Raw genomic sequence first — 16,845 nt, 5'->3', positions numbered from 1 at the left:
AATCTGTAAGCAACCTGAGCTAAAATTTCCTGATTTCCTAACAATTTTCAAATATGTTTAGCTTTTGATCCAAGATGGATGAAAGATCTTTCTGCTTACAGAGTGAAGATTCATCTCAAGGGCACTTTATTTAACTAGCTCATGTCAGATGTGGCTGAAAACCTGTTGACTGATGGTTAAAGAGGAAGTAAAGGCAAAATTTTTTTTTTTAAAAAGCACACCCTGTAAGGCAAAGGCATAATGAGCTAGTATGCATAGCATACTAGCTCATTATGAATAACTTACCTGAGAACGAAGCCCCCGAAGCGGTCCTCCGTCTTCCTCTTCGCCGCTGCCATGTATCCCGGAGTGAATTCCGGGTCTCGCTGCTCCGGCGCTGTGATTCGCCAGAGCCGCAATGATGTCACTCCTGCGCATGCACACGGGAGCCGACATTTGCGGCATATCGCCGCGATCTGCGGCCTGCCCAAGTGCGCCTGTGCGCCTCTGTCTACAGCGCATGCACCGTAGACAGCGGTGGCTGTCTTTGGGTAAATATCTCCTAAACCGCATAGGTTTAGGAGATATTTCTTGGACCTACAGGTAAGCCTTAATCTAGGCTTACCTGTAGGTCAAAGTTGGTTGTAAGGGTTTACAACCACTTTAAGGCCCATCCCGGTGTCAAGCGTGTGTGTGTGTGTGTGTGTGTGTGTGTGTGTGTGTGTGTGTGTGTGTGTATATATATATATATATATATATATATATATATATATATATATAATGTATGTATGTGCGTGTATATACACTGTGTGTGTTTTAAATGTGTGTGTGTGTGTGTGTATACAGTATATATAGTTTTTATCTTTGTCAGTGGATTCTTTAACAAGTAAATCAATTTTGCCTTGCTCTTGAAAGCCTTTGAAACTTACTGTCACGTTTGAAGCCATCCCTTCTAAAGATCGTTCCATGGAAATGTGCCCTGAGTCTTTCTGCCAGATTCTCCTAAATTCATTGTGACATATCTAAAAGAGAACAAATGTGCTTGACTACCATTTCTTCTGGGAACAGACAGCGTTGGCTAAAGAGAAGCCTGTCATTCTTGTACTCAAATTTGAAAGCTTGGCTAAAACTTTAAGTCAGGCAATCAATAGAATAAACCAAGGATTGCTGAGTAAAAAGGGTCCACTTTTGCCTTTGCCTTGTTCTTGTTCTGAAATGGTTGTTTCTGTTTCTAAAAGATGAATCTGCTGAGGGTTTTTTTCACCCAGTCTTGTAAAAATGGCAGAAGGTATGAATTTTTGTCAAAACGCCAGGGTAGAGATATTAAAATGGCATTATTTGTGGAAGACAGATGATGCTGAAGGCCCTCAACGTTGGATGGTTGCTCCAGTTTGATGTAGACAGCTTCTTCCCGAACCTATTGTCATCTTTGTCCAAAAACCTCCCTGTCCTCAAAAGCATGGCACTTTTCCTTAACCATTTCACTACCAGGCACTTTCACCCCCTTTCTGCCCAGGCCAATTTTCAACTTTCAGCGTTGTCACACTTTGAATGACAATTGCGTAGTCATGGAACACTGTACCCAAATTCATTTCTTGTCGTTTCCTTCACACAAATATAACATTATTTTGGTGGCATTTAGTCAGCCCTCGTTTTTTATTTTTTTCAAAAAAAAAAATGAAAAAAGACCAAAGAGTTTGAAATAAAAATGTTTTCTTTGTTTCTGTCAGAAAATGTTGTAATTAAGTAGTTTTTCTCCTTCACTGATGTGTGCTGATGGGTTGGCACTGATGAGGAGGCACTAATATGCAGCACTGATGGGCACTAATAGCATATAGCACTGATATGCAGCATTGATGAGCACTGATGGGCACTGATAAGTGGCGCTTATGGGTAATGATAGGCGGCACTGATGGACAGGCACTGATGGGCACAGACTGGTGTCCTTTATGGGCACAGGGTGGCATCACTGATGGGCACTGTTGGGGCTGCAGTGTAATCGGGGCACTGATGATCAGTGCCCTGATTTACCTTTACATGTCTTTCCTGTGAGGAGATGCCGCTGTCACTGATAGGCAAAGAGAGCCGATAAATGACATCTCCTTGTTTACACGTGATCGGCTGTGACTGGACACAGACCATGACATGGGTAAAGAGGCATGGCTCTTTGCCGAGATCTGTGTCCCAGGGACATGGCGAGCCCGCGATTGCTACACCGCGTCCCCCCCCCCCCCCCCCCCCGGGAACACGTTCTCGGCTATCTTGGCTAAACTGTTTTTTGACAACTATTTACACCTTCAGCCATGCAATCCAAGAATTAACACCTATGAAGCCTTCCTGACACCAAGGATGGCATTTGTGACTAGAACAAGATGGTTCCACAACATTCACGCCTATTATCCTGTTCATGGGCAATAATATCTGCCTTTGCATGGTGATTGGATTAAGGTGTTGGTGCTACCTGTGTGGATTTAAATTCTAGGATTTTTTTGACACTCATTAGAATTTAAGGAGTGGCTTAAACTACGAAACATCTTCAACATTACAGAACAAGTCCAATTGAATGTGACTAATGTAGCAGATGACATTTGGGACCAAATGTCACACGCTTTGTAAATGTAGTTTTTGCCTCAGGACCTTACAGCACTGAGGGTTAATTGAGTAGGTAAGCCTTAACACCAGTCTGGCCAGGCCATGATTGATGTTCTGCCTGGTCATGTGAGCATGAGGTGCACATGACAGGTGAGAACCAGGCTTGGTTGGATGTTTGGGTATGGCCCCCTCGGAGCCAATAAGCGGGAGTGCCGGGCCTGCTGAGGAGTCTGGGAGGGGGTACTTAAGCGGGTGTGGGTCATGTGTTCGGGGTTCTGGAGTTGTTCGAGAGACCTATGTGGTCTGTTCTGGTTCCAGGACCGGGGTAGCCCCGTGAGGGGTCCCGGTAACGGGATGTTTGACATCCCACAACATGTTCCTGTCAGTAGCCCCTGTTAGACCCGACTGGTCTGGGGTAGGGATCCCTCTGTTCCCGAGTCTCGGAACCTGCTGGTCCGAGGCGCTGTAACTGAGGGGAGGATTTAGAGTGTCCGGGTGTGCTCTCGGCTTGGAGGGACACCGCAGCTTGTGCAAGTGACCTGGGGAGGATTCTTCGGAGGAGGGCTGACAAGCGGCATCCTGAGAAGTGCCTGGTTAGTGAGCTGGGAAGGACATTGAGGAGTCCATACTTTTCCAGTAGGTCAAAGGAAGCGGGAAACGTTTCAGGTATGGTTGGAAAAAGGTTCCTATTTATCTTCGGTTGATCAAGTTTTGAGTCAACGTGCTGACTGCCATGACCTCTGGCTAGAGGTCTGTTCAGCCTTGAAGTACCCAGCTGCGAGTGGCTGCTCTCTGGGTGCAAGTAGAGACTTTGTTAAACCTGCAGTTCAAGGTACCCGAGTTCTTCACCCGTGCCCTCTGTTCCCAAAGAGTGCTGTGTGAAAGTTCTACTGCAAAATAAAACCTTTTGAAAGGACTTTATCGGTGTTGGTGTACAAGTCATTGGGTATCAACTCTGGGAACCCCTAGACGCTGAGGAGCAGGCCAGGAGATGGTAACCGGTAAGCCAATTAACCACTTCAATACAGGGCACTTAAACACCTTCCTGCCCAGACCAATTTTGAGCTTTCAGCGCTGTCGCACTTTGAATGACAATTGCGCGGTCATGCTACACTGTACCCAAATGAAATTTTTATCATTTTTTTCCCACAAATAGAGCTTTATTTTGGTGGTATTTGATCACCTCCTACGGTTTTTATTTTTTGCGCTACAAATAAAAAAAATACCGAAAATTTTGAAAAAATAAATGTTTTTTTTTGTTTCAGTTTCAAAACTTTGTAAATAAGTACGTTTTCTCCTTCACTGATGGGCACTGATAAGGTGGCACTGATGGGCACCAATGTGGCACCAATGAAGTGGCACTGATGGGCGACACGGATGGGCGACACGGATGGGCGACACGGATGGGCGACACGGACGGACACTGATAGGTGGCACAAATTGGCACTGATAGCTGGCACAGATGGGCGGCACGGATGGGCGGCACGGATGGGCATGGATAGGCGGCACAGGTGGGCATGGATAGGCGGCACAGGTGGGCATGGATAGGCGGCACAGGTGGGCATGGATAGGCGGCACAGGTGGGCATGGATAGGCGGCACAGGTGGGCATGGATAGGCGGCACAGGTGGGCATGGATAGGCGGCACAGGTGGGCATGGATAGGCGGCACAGGTGGGCATGGATAGGCGGCACAGGTGGGCACTCATAGGCGGCACAGGTGGGCACTCAGGCGGCACAGGTGGGCACTCAGGCGGCACAGGTGGGCACTCAGGCAGCACAGGTGGGCACTCAGGCAGCACAGGTGGGCACTCATAGGCGGCACAGGTGGGCACTCATAGGCGGCATCGGTGTTATAGTAATGGATGCCAATCAGTGCCAAACAATAATGCATGCCAATCAGTGATGCCCATTGTGGCCACTGATTGGCATCCATTATGGGCACTGATTGGCACCCATTGTGCTGACTGGCACCCTGGTGGTCTAGGGAGGATTATGGATTTTTATTACCTTTTCCCTGGTGGTCTAGTGGTGTCCCTGGTGGTCCAGTGTGGGCATCCTCGGGGGGGCTGTGCTGATAATCGATCAGCACAGACCCCCCCTGTCAGAGGAGCAGCCGATCGGCTCTCCTCTACTCGCGTCTGACAGACGCGAGTGAGGGAAAGCCGATCACCGGCTCTTCCCATTTACACTGTGATCAGCCGTGATTGGACACGGCTGATCACATGGTAAAGAGTCTCAGTCGGAGACTCTTTACCGAGATCGTAGTTGCCGGGTGTCAGACTGACACCCCGCAACAACGATCGCCGCGATGCGCGCCCCCGGGGGCGCGCAGCGGCTCATAATTCTAATCACGTCATATGATGTCCGGTTAGGATAATGAAACCACTTTGCCGCCGTCAATTTGTAATAGGGCGGGCGGCAAGTGGTTAAGTCAAGGCCACCCTGCAATGGGTTATGGCCGCTACACTAACTTGCGACGGGCACCTATGACAACTATTGATTTGCATATTTCCCAAGCTAGGATAAAAACAAAGCTATGTTTTCTCTAGCAACCAATGAAATATATTTTGTTCTCTACCTACAGAGACATGGCATAGGGCTGCTAGGTAAAGCACATTTATTTATGCTTTTAAAGAATAGCCAATATATCTAATACTGTGTACACACAACCGGACTTTCATTCGGAATGAACACTGATGGACTTTTTGACTGACTTTTCGAAGGAGTTCTGCTGAAACGGACTTGCCTACACAAAATCAAACCAAAGTTCGATCATTTAACCTGATGACGTACGACGGGACTAGAAAAAGGATGTTCAGTAGCCAGTAGCCAATAGCTGCCCTTGCATCGTCGTTGGTCCATCAGACCTGCATACAAACGATAGAACATGTTTCAAATCTTTCCACCGCAACCAGTTCCTATTTCTAAAGTCCGTCAAATTTTTCTACAGAAAAGGTCCGATGAAGCCCACACACGATCGAATTGTCCGGATTAGTTCCGTCGGAACTTTGCTGTCAAGAAGTTATGCCGTGTGTACACGGCATAAGTGATTTGTGTTGGAAAAACTGTGATTTAGAAATTGATGCACCATACAAAAGTGTCCACAATAAGGTTTATTCAAAATGTTAATTGGGTACAGTAGCCAATGCATTTCAGGGATCCCAAAATCACCCCTGTTATCAGGTCTGGAATAATAACAGTTAGCCCTTGTACACACGGTCGGAGATTCCTACGGAATGTGTCCGATCGGACCTTTTTGTCGGATATTCTGACTGTGTGTGGTCTACATTGGACTGTTTCCGTCTGAGTATCCGACGGACCAAGTTTCCCAACTTGTTGGTAAAATTTTCCGACAAAATGCTCCGATCGGACATACTCCGATCATGTGTAGAGAATTCCGATCGGACAAAGTGCCACTCATGCTCAAATCAAATTCCTACACCAAAGCTATTGACTACTAGCGTGAACGTAGTCCTGTCGTAACGAAATAACGTAATCACGTCGGATTTTCCGGCAACGTTGTCCGACCATGTGTATGCAACAGTTTCGGACAAAATACGACGGATTTGGTTGTGGGAATCTCCGACCGTGTGTACAAGGGCTAACCTTCTCATTTTAGGGATTTTTCTAAAAGCTGATAATACTCAGTATGAACGACTAAAACGGTCATACTGCCATAGCCATACAGCCAAAGATCATCATTTCTACAATCTTGCATATTCCTTTGGAGAAGTTATGAGGAAAAGCACAGTAAACTGGCACTGCCACAACTGATCTCACGCTTCTACAAAAAAAAAGGCTTCTCTTTATTTTTCACTGTTATCCTCTCTACAGGATAATCCAGCATAGTGGCTTTTATTACTGGTCTGTTATATAAACATGCCTGCTGGGCACAAGAGAGTTTTGATCCGAGTAATGATCTGTTTCTCTATAGCTCGGTACCACTACAGCAGAGACTTCCGTCTCCCATTAGACTGTAAATACTGCCTGGCTCTGTGCAGGTTACTGCACCGGGCCAACTCTTTGTCTTGGGTATGCATACTTATTGGATGAGGAGGCTGGGGCAGGGGTTGTAGGATCATTAAACAACAAAGATTGTTTTCCAGAACTTTAAAGCATCTGCTTTTAAGAAATCTAGAAATATCCTTTTAGAATAGTGACCTGGGATTTATCAAGCATGTCCACCCTATCCAATCTTTTTTTTTTTTTTGTAGGAACTGCAATGGTTCTGTGTTTGTGACTCTTTTGCCTGGAGTCAGATTCATGACTTTGACAGATTCACAAATACCTATCGTCATACTGGCAGCGAGATTGAGGCCAGGAATATGTTTTTTATCCACACAGTGCTACTTCTGAGAAGAAGTAAAGGGAATGACTGAATAAACATGTTCCGCTCCTCTTGATCTGACTCGCTGTACAGCAGAAAATGATAAACATCTCCCAGGCTGCTCTGCTGGAGATGCAACATCTTCCTCCAAGATATGTATAATATATGTATGCTGTCACTCAGGAGAATTGCTGCTTATATCTGTGTGTGTATGTATGTATGTGTGCATACATACACACACACACACACACACACACACACACACACACACACTCACCGGCCACTTTTTATTAGCTACACCTGTTCACTTGCTTGGCAACACAAATTGCTAATCAGCCAATCACATGGCAGCAACTCAATGCACTTAGGCATCTAGAGGCAGTGAAGACAACTTTCCAAAGTTAAAATCGAGCATCTGAATGGAGTAGAAAGGGAATGTCTTAAGTGTCTTTGAACGTAGTATGTTTGTTGGTGCCAGACGGGCTGATCTAAGTATTTCAAAAACATCTACTGGGATTTTCACGCACAACCATCTCTAGGGTTTACAGAAAATGATGCAAAAACGAGAAAATATCCAGTAAGGGGCAGTTGTGTGGAGGAAAATGCCTTTCTGATGTCAGGGGAGAATGGGCAGACTGGTTTGAAATGATAGAAAGGCAACAGGGAGTTTAACAAGACTCGTGGCCACTCATTAAAATTAGAAGAAAAGAGGTTTAACCTTAAACTACGTAGAGGGTTCTTTACTGTAACAGCGGTAAGGATGTGGAATTCCCTTCCACAGGTGGTGATCTCAGCGAGGGGCATTGATAGTTTCAAGAAACTATTAGATAAGCACCTGAACAACCGCAGCATACAGGGATATACAATGTAATACTGACATATAATCACGCACATAGGTTGGACTTGATGGACTTGTGTCTTTATTCGCCTACTATGTAACTGTAACTGAAATAACCACTCGTTACAACCAAGGTATGCAGAATACCATCTCTGAATGCACAACACATCGAACCTTGAAGCTGATGGGCTACCGCAGCAGAAGACCACACCAGGTGCCACTCCTCTCAGCTAAGAACAGGCTACAATTTGCACAGGCTCACAAAAATTGGTCAATAGAAGATTGGAAAAACGTTGCCTGGTCTGATGATGAGTCTCGATTTCAGCTGCAACATTTAGATTGTAGGGTTTGAATTTGGTGCAAACATGAAAGCATGGATCCATCCTGCCTTGTATCAAAGGTTCAGGGCTGGTGGTAGTGGTGTAATGTTGTGTGAGATCTTTTCTTGGCACACTTTGGGACCCTTAGTACCAGAGGAGGGAGAGGGGGAGACAATAGGAAAAAAGAGAAAGCTAGAAGAGGAAAAGTTTAAAATGCACATAACCTGGGGCAGCAACTCAAAATCAAAGAAGATCATATCCCATCCACCGCATTACCCCAAAAATCTATCCATGCCATCCATATCTTATCACCTTTCCTGGGACAACTATGACTAGCATTGGAAAGTTTATACAAGGGCAACACTGTTGATGGCAGCACACCAGGAGTCAACAGTGGGGGAAGGGGAATCTTCCATTGAAGAAGTATTTCTATTCAGGCATAGAAAAATGCGAAGGAGACAAATAACTTATTGTAATGGCTGAGCTCCACACTTTCCAACTCTCCCAGGAGTATCTTAGGATCCTGGGTTAGAGACAGGTCCAGTGCACCATTAATAATGGTTCGTAGGACCTGAGTCCCAAAAAGCACCAAGCCTGGGGCAAGTTCAAAGTCAAACCATGTGATAAAAAGTGCAGTCAGCTCCTCGGCATCTAGGGCACAAGAGACTGACCGTGGCATAAATATAAACTAATCGGACAGGGGTATAATATACTCTATGCTAAAATTTTACTTTAATAAATTGATCTTTAGCTGAGATCATACTTGTGATATAGTGAGACGTACAGACCTCCATATGACAGATTTACTACAGGTCGCCCACAACAAAAGCTTAATGGCCCCCGCTCAGGCTAACAAAGTTTGATTCATTGGATGCCGCTGACTAGTGAGTTTGCAGGCTGGGGAAAGGTTCATCTAGATCAGCCTTTTTCAACCTTTTCAACACAGAGGAACCTTTGAAAAAGTTCTCCGGTCTCGGGGAACCCCTTCTAAAAATTAGAAATCTACAACTCATGATACATTCGTGTGATGGTCATTGGGAAGAATTACCTCCTTACAGACAGCTAAAAAGATCAATGGTGTCAGTTGGAACTTATCTGAGAGGCAAAAATTGCCCAATGCTGAAGGAACCCCTAGCAAACTCTGGAGGAACCCTAGGATTCTACAGAACCCTGGATCACTGATCGAGATCCAAAGCGCGCTGTAGAAGTAGGAAGAGGTGGCCTGGCCATAGCCCAACTTTTTTTGGCCATATTTCTTTTGCGGGTCACAGGAGTACAATTACTTTTGTCCTGTAATCCAGAGTCAGCTGATGGTGGGTCATCCCATACCTCTATGAACCTGAGCCAGCTACGGGAGGGGCAAAATGGAGAGCGGTGACCGACAGTCACTCCTCTCCGCTCTGAGCTGACCGAGAACTGAGCAATCAGTGGTCATGTGATTACCATAGTCTTAGAGCCAATCTCAGACAGCTTCAGCATGGAGGTAGGTAATGTATGTTTATTTTTTTAAATCCCATACTTCTCCTTTTAAATTGATTGTAGTAGTTATGAGTGCGTTTTCAACAACACAGTTGAGTACTGCCTGTTATACCTTTTTCTTGCACTAACCATTACATTTTCAGGAAAACGTTTCTGGAATCCACCCCCTTCTTGGTCCAAACAGTACTGATACAGAAAGCCTTAGCAAAAAGTTCAGAAAAAAAAAATTGCCAAACACAACAGACCCTCCTGGAGGAATAAAAACACACAAAAATTACAGACAGTACACAACTGTATTGTCAAACCTTTGCAGACCTGTCGCAGTTGGCTGCCCAGGATTACAGGCACACAGGTCACAAATACACTATAAGTCTGTCGCCAACACTTTGCTAAACATTAGGCAGTTTGATTTGCTTGATAAATGTCCCCACAGTGTTGCAATCCTTGCTATAAAAAAATGAATGAGTTTGATTACAAATGTTTTTGTGTAATATACGTTTGTCAGCTTCTAATAAAAAGTGTGAGTGGGGTAAAGTTGTCATCATTATTAAATCATTTGCGCTGGTTGGCTTTACACCACCTGGTGCTACATGAATTCCTTCTCATTGGCTTCCCTTTGCAAGGTTTTTTGAGCTCTGAGGTCCATGGATGAATCAGCTATGTGGAAATGATTAAGGCTGCTTTCACACTGGGGCGGTATTCAGGCGTTACAGCGCTAAAAATAGCGCCTGTGTAGCGCCTGAAAAAAACCGGCCCCTTTCCCTCCAGTGTGAAAGCCGGAGGGCTTTCACACTGGAGCGATGCCCTGGCAGGACGGTGAAAAAAGTCCTGCTAGCCGCATCTTTGGAGCGGTGAAGGAGCGGTGTATTCACCGCTCCTATACCGCTCCTACCCATTGAAATCAATGGGACACCGCGGCAATAGCTTTGCGGGCGGGTTTAACCCTTTTTCGGCCGCTAGCGGGGGTTAAAACCACCCCGCTAGCGCCCGCAGACCGCCGCTAAAACGACGGTAAAGCGCCGCTAAAAATAGCGGCGCTTTACCGCCGACGCCGCTCCCGCCCCAGTGTGAAAGCGGCCATATTGTATCATGGATTTTCAGATTGACCATATTTGTTTTATGAGAAGCTTGTAACACAGTTCCAGCTTTATGTATAATTAATTTTATTTCTGCAGGTGCTTTTTATCTTTCTTTGGGGTTTTCTTAATTGCAAGAAACCAAAAGAAGCATTCTTTCCAAGAACCGTATATAAACTTTGGTGAGATTCCCGGTGAGTATACTTATGACACTGCTGGGTATATACTGTACATTAGATATTCGCATACTATACTATAGTCCCTATAGGCAAAGATGCTTTTATTGAGTAAAAAGAAAAAAAGTCAGCCAATCTATTGAAAAATATTGAACTCAAACAGGCAATGTGAAGGTATCAGAAATGAATGGTGGATCTCCGCTGCAGGAAGTTGCATACATTTATTCCTCACCCATTTTTGATAGTGTGTTCTATCAGATTACCGATACCCATCAGATTTTCCAATGGCAGTGACATTCCGACCAAAAAAATACTTACTGTGCATGTCCGATGCGTTTCATACACTTTACGATCTGACGGGTAGTGGTATTCTGATAGAACACTCAATGCGGACATCTTAGCACGCCCAGCTACATCTTGAATTGCAGAGTAATTTTAGCAATAATGTGAGCGTATATAAATCAATATCACATATATCAATATAGTATATTTATTAATATATGCTAATTTTATTGCTAAAATTACTCTGAAATTGAAGACATAGCTAGGTGTGTGTAGTAAGATGTCTGCATGGTGTCTATTACACTGCAAAGCTAGAATCACCACTAGGGGGCGAGTGTGTCTCCTGTAAGAGGAGAATGTGCTAGAGAGGCAGTGTTCTATCAGAATACCGCCACCCATCAGATCATAAAGTGTGCGGAACGCACTGCACTGTGGAACACATTGCGCAACACATCACGCATGGGCAGTAAGTATAGTTTGATCAGAACGTCGCTTCCGTTGCACATTTTGATGGGTAACGGTAATCTGATAGAACAAGGGCAAAGGGCAGAAATTTCACAGCTCTGCAGTGCCACCAGTAGGTGTAGTTTGGTATTTTGTAAACATAAAATTGAAACATAATGACAGGTTCAGGCAGCAAGGCAGTTGAAAGCACAGTAAGGCCAACCATACACGGGTCAAATCTTGGCCGGTTCAACACAAAACCTGCCGAGAATTAAACTGTTAATGGGCAGGCTAAATGACCAAGTTGATCGATCAACTTTGGTACAATCAGCCTGCCGGATTCTCTTGCGATTATCGCTAGTGGCTGCTATAGTCTTCTATATTGTCTTCTCCCGACAAGCAGACAATGGCTCGGAAGGAGGGATTCCCCTGTCAGCACTGTGTTGATGGGAGGATGATGCTAATTTTGTTCCCTGAAACCTGTGGTTGCAGGAAAGAAATTTGCACCGTGTATGTCCTGGCTAACTCACAATAATTTCGATTTTGGTGAAAGTGATTATTAAGGGTTACTGAACTTTTCTGTCATAACGGTTTGCACATTCCTATTCCAAAATATCATTATTGCGCAGCAGGATTGCACGATTCCTTTGGAAGGTACTAAAGTATCAATAAGTTTTAAAATGAATGTTCATGGAATTCACAGGTGACATGCATACTTTTCACCTGTGTCATTATGTTGCAAAACTATTTTGCCAAAAGATTTTGTGATTGTGTTTATTCAGATTTCCAATCCAAGCTCCCCTGCAAGACCAATTAGATATTTCAATAACTATATTTTGAATGCAGTTAAAGGTCATCTCCTGCTAACCACCCCCAAGCCCCACACATGACCCCCACCTGACAGGGGGCAGAAATTCCTCTCCCCTGAAGCTGCTGTCCCTTTTAAAATATGAGTGGCTGTGTTTGGCTCCACCCACACAACTTCATCATTCATTCACAGAGATCTGTGAATGAATAAACTACAAGTCCCATCTACCACCACGGCAGACTGACTTGTAGTTCTCATATGACAATGAGTGCGCTCATCGGCATACTCCTAGTCCCTTGACACTTCCTACAGCTCAATAGCTGAAAGCCTTGTATGGAGGTATGGGCACAGAGCTGTAGGAAGTGTTTCCATGAGCCTGACATTGCACCCGTGACCCGCTGATTGCAAGTGCTATACTTTGCAGGCTCCTGTGTAAAAAAAAAATAAAAAACATTATATATATATATAATATAATTTTTTTCTTAGGCACACAGGCTAAACCAATTTAACTCTTCTAGAAGCCAGCAGCGTTTTTGCAGGAAAAAAGCCTGACTCTTGTAAACATGTCTAAGGCACGATACTCCCATTTGAGCATCTACTTTTTCAGACGTTTTCTGTTTGTATGTACTTGCACTTATACTTGCGCATATGCGTTTGCGCAATTTTTACGCAAATGTGCACACATGAGGGAAAAACTCTTCACGTTTTTTTCCTGTAAAATGTACATGTGAATTGCGCACATGAGGCGTAAATTACTGACCAGAAATGCACAGCTCTTGTTTACGCACCTGTGTGCATAGGCACGTTACAATTAATGGGCTGTATTTTAGCTCCGTGAAAAAAAAAAAAAAAAAAAAGCTGTACTGAGCTTTTTCTATATGCAGTGTGCAAGAAGCCTAAAGCTTTTAGGAGCTTTTACAGGCATCAAGCTCTTGGGTGTTAATTCATTTCATTGGGCAGAAAAAATTATTCTCGTCATTGAAATCAATTAACACTCAAGCACTAGTGTTTAGCAGCTTTTAGTTTAGCTTTAAGCATTTTTTTCTGCTCAAACTGCTGCTCCTGGACGCAGTGTTTTTTTTTTTTCCTGCTTCTAAAAGACACTAAAGACAGGTAAAAGCCTATGTGTGCATGGATACATAAGCTAACATGGAGGGGAGTTTAGCGTCAGGAAAAGAAAAACCTCAAACGCCCCTAGTAGCAGCTGTAAAAACGTCTAGTGTGTGTATGAGGCCTTAAAAGCAAACTTTTCCTTTAAGGCTGAGTTCACATGCATTGCTGTGCACATCACATGCGATGGCTGTGTGATACGAATTCAGCCAACTGAATTCACACCGAAATGATGCAGGAACCTTTATTTGGTCCGCATTGGAATGGGTGTGTACACCCATGCAATCTGATTCCTGTACCATGTCACAGTTCGCACTGCAATCTGCGAAGCGATTTGGGGGGTCATTAACTTTACAGCGACACCCGCAGCGGTTCGCAGATGTCAATGTGAACTGCCTGCGATTCAGGTGCGATGCAGGAATCTGCACAGGAATGTGCACCAGTGTGAACCAAGCCTTAAGCAATACAACTTGGTAATTTTTCTCCCCTTGGTCTGCTGATTGTAGGAAATCACTCTGCTGTCAATCCAACACTAGACAGTTTCTAATGGGAGAAAAGAGCAACGTATCATTCTCCCACTCCCAATTAAATACTACTCTGAATGGGAATTACAATAAGCTGATATAAAGGCATATCTGGATAGTTATACTTCACAAACTGTATTTAAAAAAATATAGATTAGATTTTTTTAATATGCTGAATGCTTAACTGCATCTCTTGTGTCCTCCAGGAATTCAGCTTGGACTCTCTAAGCTGCAAAACAAAAAAACGTGTATATTTTATTAATCCCTGCCGCTGTTCAATAATAGTATATGCCAATCTGCACACAGCAGCCACTTTGTTGGCTAAACCAATTTGTGATTAATACATGAACCGAAGCAATGCAATGCTAAACCAATTTATGATTAACCGATTCGACCATTGAAGAATTTACCCCCTTCCTTACCAGAGCACTTTTTTTTGCGATTCGGCACTGCGTCGCTTTAACTGACAATTGCATGGCCGCGCGATGTTGCACCAAAAGAAAATTAACGTTCCTTTTTTCCCACAAATAGAGCTTTCTTTTGGTGGTATTTGATCACTTCTGCTGTTTTTTATTTTTTTTGCGCTATAAGCAAAAAAAGTGACGATTTTGAAAAAAGAGAAACAATATTTTATACTTTTTGCTATAATAAATATCCCAAGAAAATATATAAAAAAAACATATTTCCCTCAGTTTCGGCCGATATGCATTCTTGTACATATTTTTGCAAAAAAAATTGCAATAAGCGTATATTGATTGGTTTGCACAAAAGTTATAGCGTCTACAAAATAGAGGAAAGATTTATGGCATTTTTATTATTCTTTTTTTTTTATTAGTAATGGCGGTGATCTGCAATTTTTATAGTGACTGCAACATTATGGCGGACACATCAGACACTTTTGACACTATTTTGGGACCATTGTCATTTATACAGCGATCAGTGCTATAAAAATGCACTGATTACTGTGTAAATGACACTGGTAGGGAGGGGGTTAAACACTAGGGGGCGATCAAGGGGTTAAGTGTGTCCTAGGGAGTGATTCTAACTGTAGAGGGATAGGCTACCACTGACATGACAGTGATCATGGTTCCCGATGACAGGGAGCAGTTGATTCCTATCTTGTCACTAAGCAGAACAGAGAAATGCCTTGATTACATAGGCATCTCCTCTTTCTGCCACTCTGTGACACGATTGCGGGACACTGGCGGATATTGAGTCCAGGGGGCCAGTGGGCATGGTCACGCTGCACGCACTGGGCGCCTGCCCACTAGCCCCCCAATTAAAGGGGATGTACAGGTACGCCCATTTGCCCACCGCTGCCATTTTGGCGATGTATATCAGCGTGCAGCGGTTGGCAAGTGGTTAATATATGAGCTGAAGCTAAGCACTCCCTGAGAGCATGCCCCATTTTTACAGTGATGTGTCTAGTTAAATACGGTACTTCAGGCCATAAGATGTCTTCCTCCCAGCAGTGATTTGAACAAATTATCCAAAAATGAAAAAAATGACTGTAATGTGTTATAATTGCTCTTCCTAAGGCTGCAGTCTCAAGGTGCTGGTTGTAGCAGTAATTCCAGTGCCGTTGGGTTTGGATCTGCAACTCTCTGTCAGATGTTTTCCCAAGTTGGTGGAAAGACAGGGAAGCATTAAAAATGTGAGCGAGTTTCTTCGTCAAACAGGAGTAGATGTTGGCGCCTGCATTCATTTTGGTCTAGTATGAACTTGACTCTTCACCAGCAACACGGGTGTTTGGCTTAGTATACTCTATAGGCACAATATACTGGCCTGGAATAACTTGATGCCTGTACGGGGCTTATGTAAAAGTGGAAAGGTGTCCTTTCAATGTCCACAACTGCATGTGCAAACTATCTCTTCCTTTATTTCATTTGCATAGTCTGCCACTGGTATCACAGAGAGGCAGCCGCAGCAAGGCAGGGAAGAGACTGAGATAAAGGTAAAAGGGGAACTAACCAAATAATAATTTGGTATGGGATCACTCATGGTATACTAATCAGTTGCTGTGTGATAAAGAACTCCTCATTGACCGGAATTGTGAGAGATAAATGGCCAACGTAAAAATTTGCTGGTTATTTTTTTGGACTCCCTCGTGAATTTGGCCCCCTTGTGTCATGGACTACTGCAAGGGCAGGGCTTTTTTTCCTCAGAGAATAGGTTTCAGGAACTCCTTTCCTAGTCGCACCTTTTCTCTGCCCCTACACACCTCCTGCACCACTCCCTTGGTTCCATCCCCTACCCACCTCTCAGTACTGCCCTTTCAGACAATACAGAACCAAGTATCATTTTGTGGTGCTAAATAATTTGTATGGAATTTGGTAAGGATCACAAGAAAAGCAGTAAAATAGATCCCCCTACAGCCAGAAACAATAGATCCCTCTAACAACAATGGACCATCCCACAACAAAACTTCCCCTCCGGCAACAATAGACTCCTGGCAGCAACAAAAGATCTCCCCATAGCCAGCTTTGATAAACTCTCTGGCAGCCAGAAACAATAGACCCCTCCCTCAAAAGTAAACCCCCTCAGCAACAATAGACCCCTCCCTCAAAAGTAAACCCCCTCAGCAACAATAGACCCCTCCCTCAAAAGTAAACCCCCTCAAGCCCCCATGCAAAAATGGATCCCCTCCAGCTAGAATAGATCCCCAAGCAGCAAGCAGCAATAAACCCTGCAGAACACCCCAACACCCCTTGCCATTACATAAGTCAGTCCTTGAGGTGCTGAAATTGTGTTCCCGCTGAAAAAGCCCTATGCCAGGGGGTCCAGGTTCAGGATGCTAGTGATAGAATTTCTATTAAAGTGTATGATATACACGTGTGATTAGCGATGCTTCAAATTTTAAAGAGCTCAGTAGACAAGCCGTACGATGCC

The 16,845-nt window shown here is 44.1% G+C and overlaps 1 protein-coding gene across 2 annotated transcripts in view; it reads left to right on the top strand.

Moving 5' to 3' along the window:
• Positions 1 to 16,845, top strand: part of NIPAL2 (NIPA like domain containing 2) — a 197,190-nt gene that overhangs the window by 176,407 nt on the left and 3,938 nt on the right. Inside the window, exons 10-11 of one of the 2 annotated variants that reach the window (XM_077493087.1) lie at positions 10,712 to 10,806; positions 15,851 to 15,910. In XM_077493087.1, the coding sequence (XP_077349213.1) occupies positions 10,712 to 10,806; positions 15,851 to 15,903 (148 nt within the window). In that variant the 3' untranslated portion in view covers positions 15,904 to 15,910. The remainder of the gene's footprint in view (positions 1 to 10,711; positions 10,807 to 15,850; positions 15,911 to 16,845) is intronic. The other variant, XM_077493086.1, reaches the window with a different exon arrangement.

The sequence above is a fragment of the Lithobates pipiens genome, unplaced genomic scaffold (genome assembly GCF_037356315.1).
Source record: "Lithobates pipiens isolate NorthernLeopardFrog02 unplaced genomic scaffold, aLitPip1_a1.2 Scaffold_19, whole genome shotgun sequence".
NCBI classification, from domain to species: Eukaryota; Metazoa; Chordata; class Amphibia; order Anura; family Ranidae; genus Lithobates; species Lithobates pipiens.
This window is presented reverse-complemented; position numbering and strand designations above follow the sequence as displayed.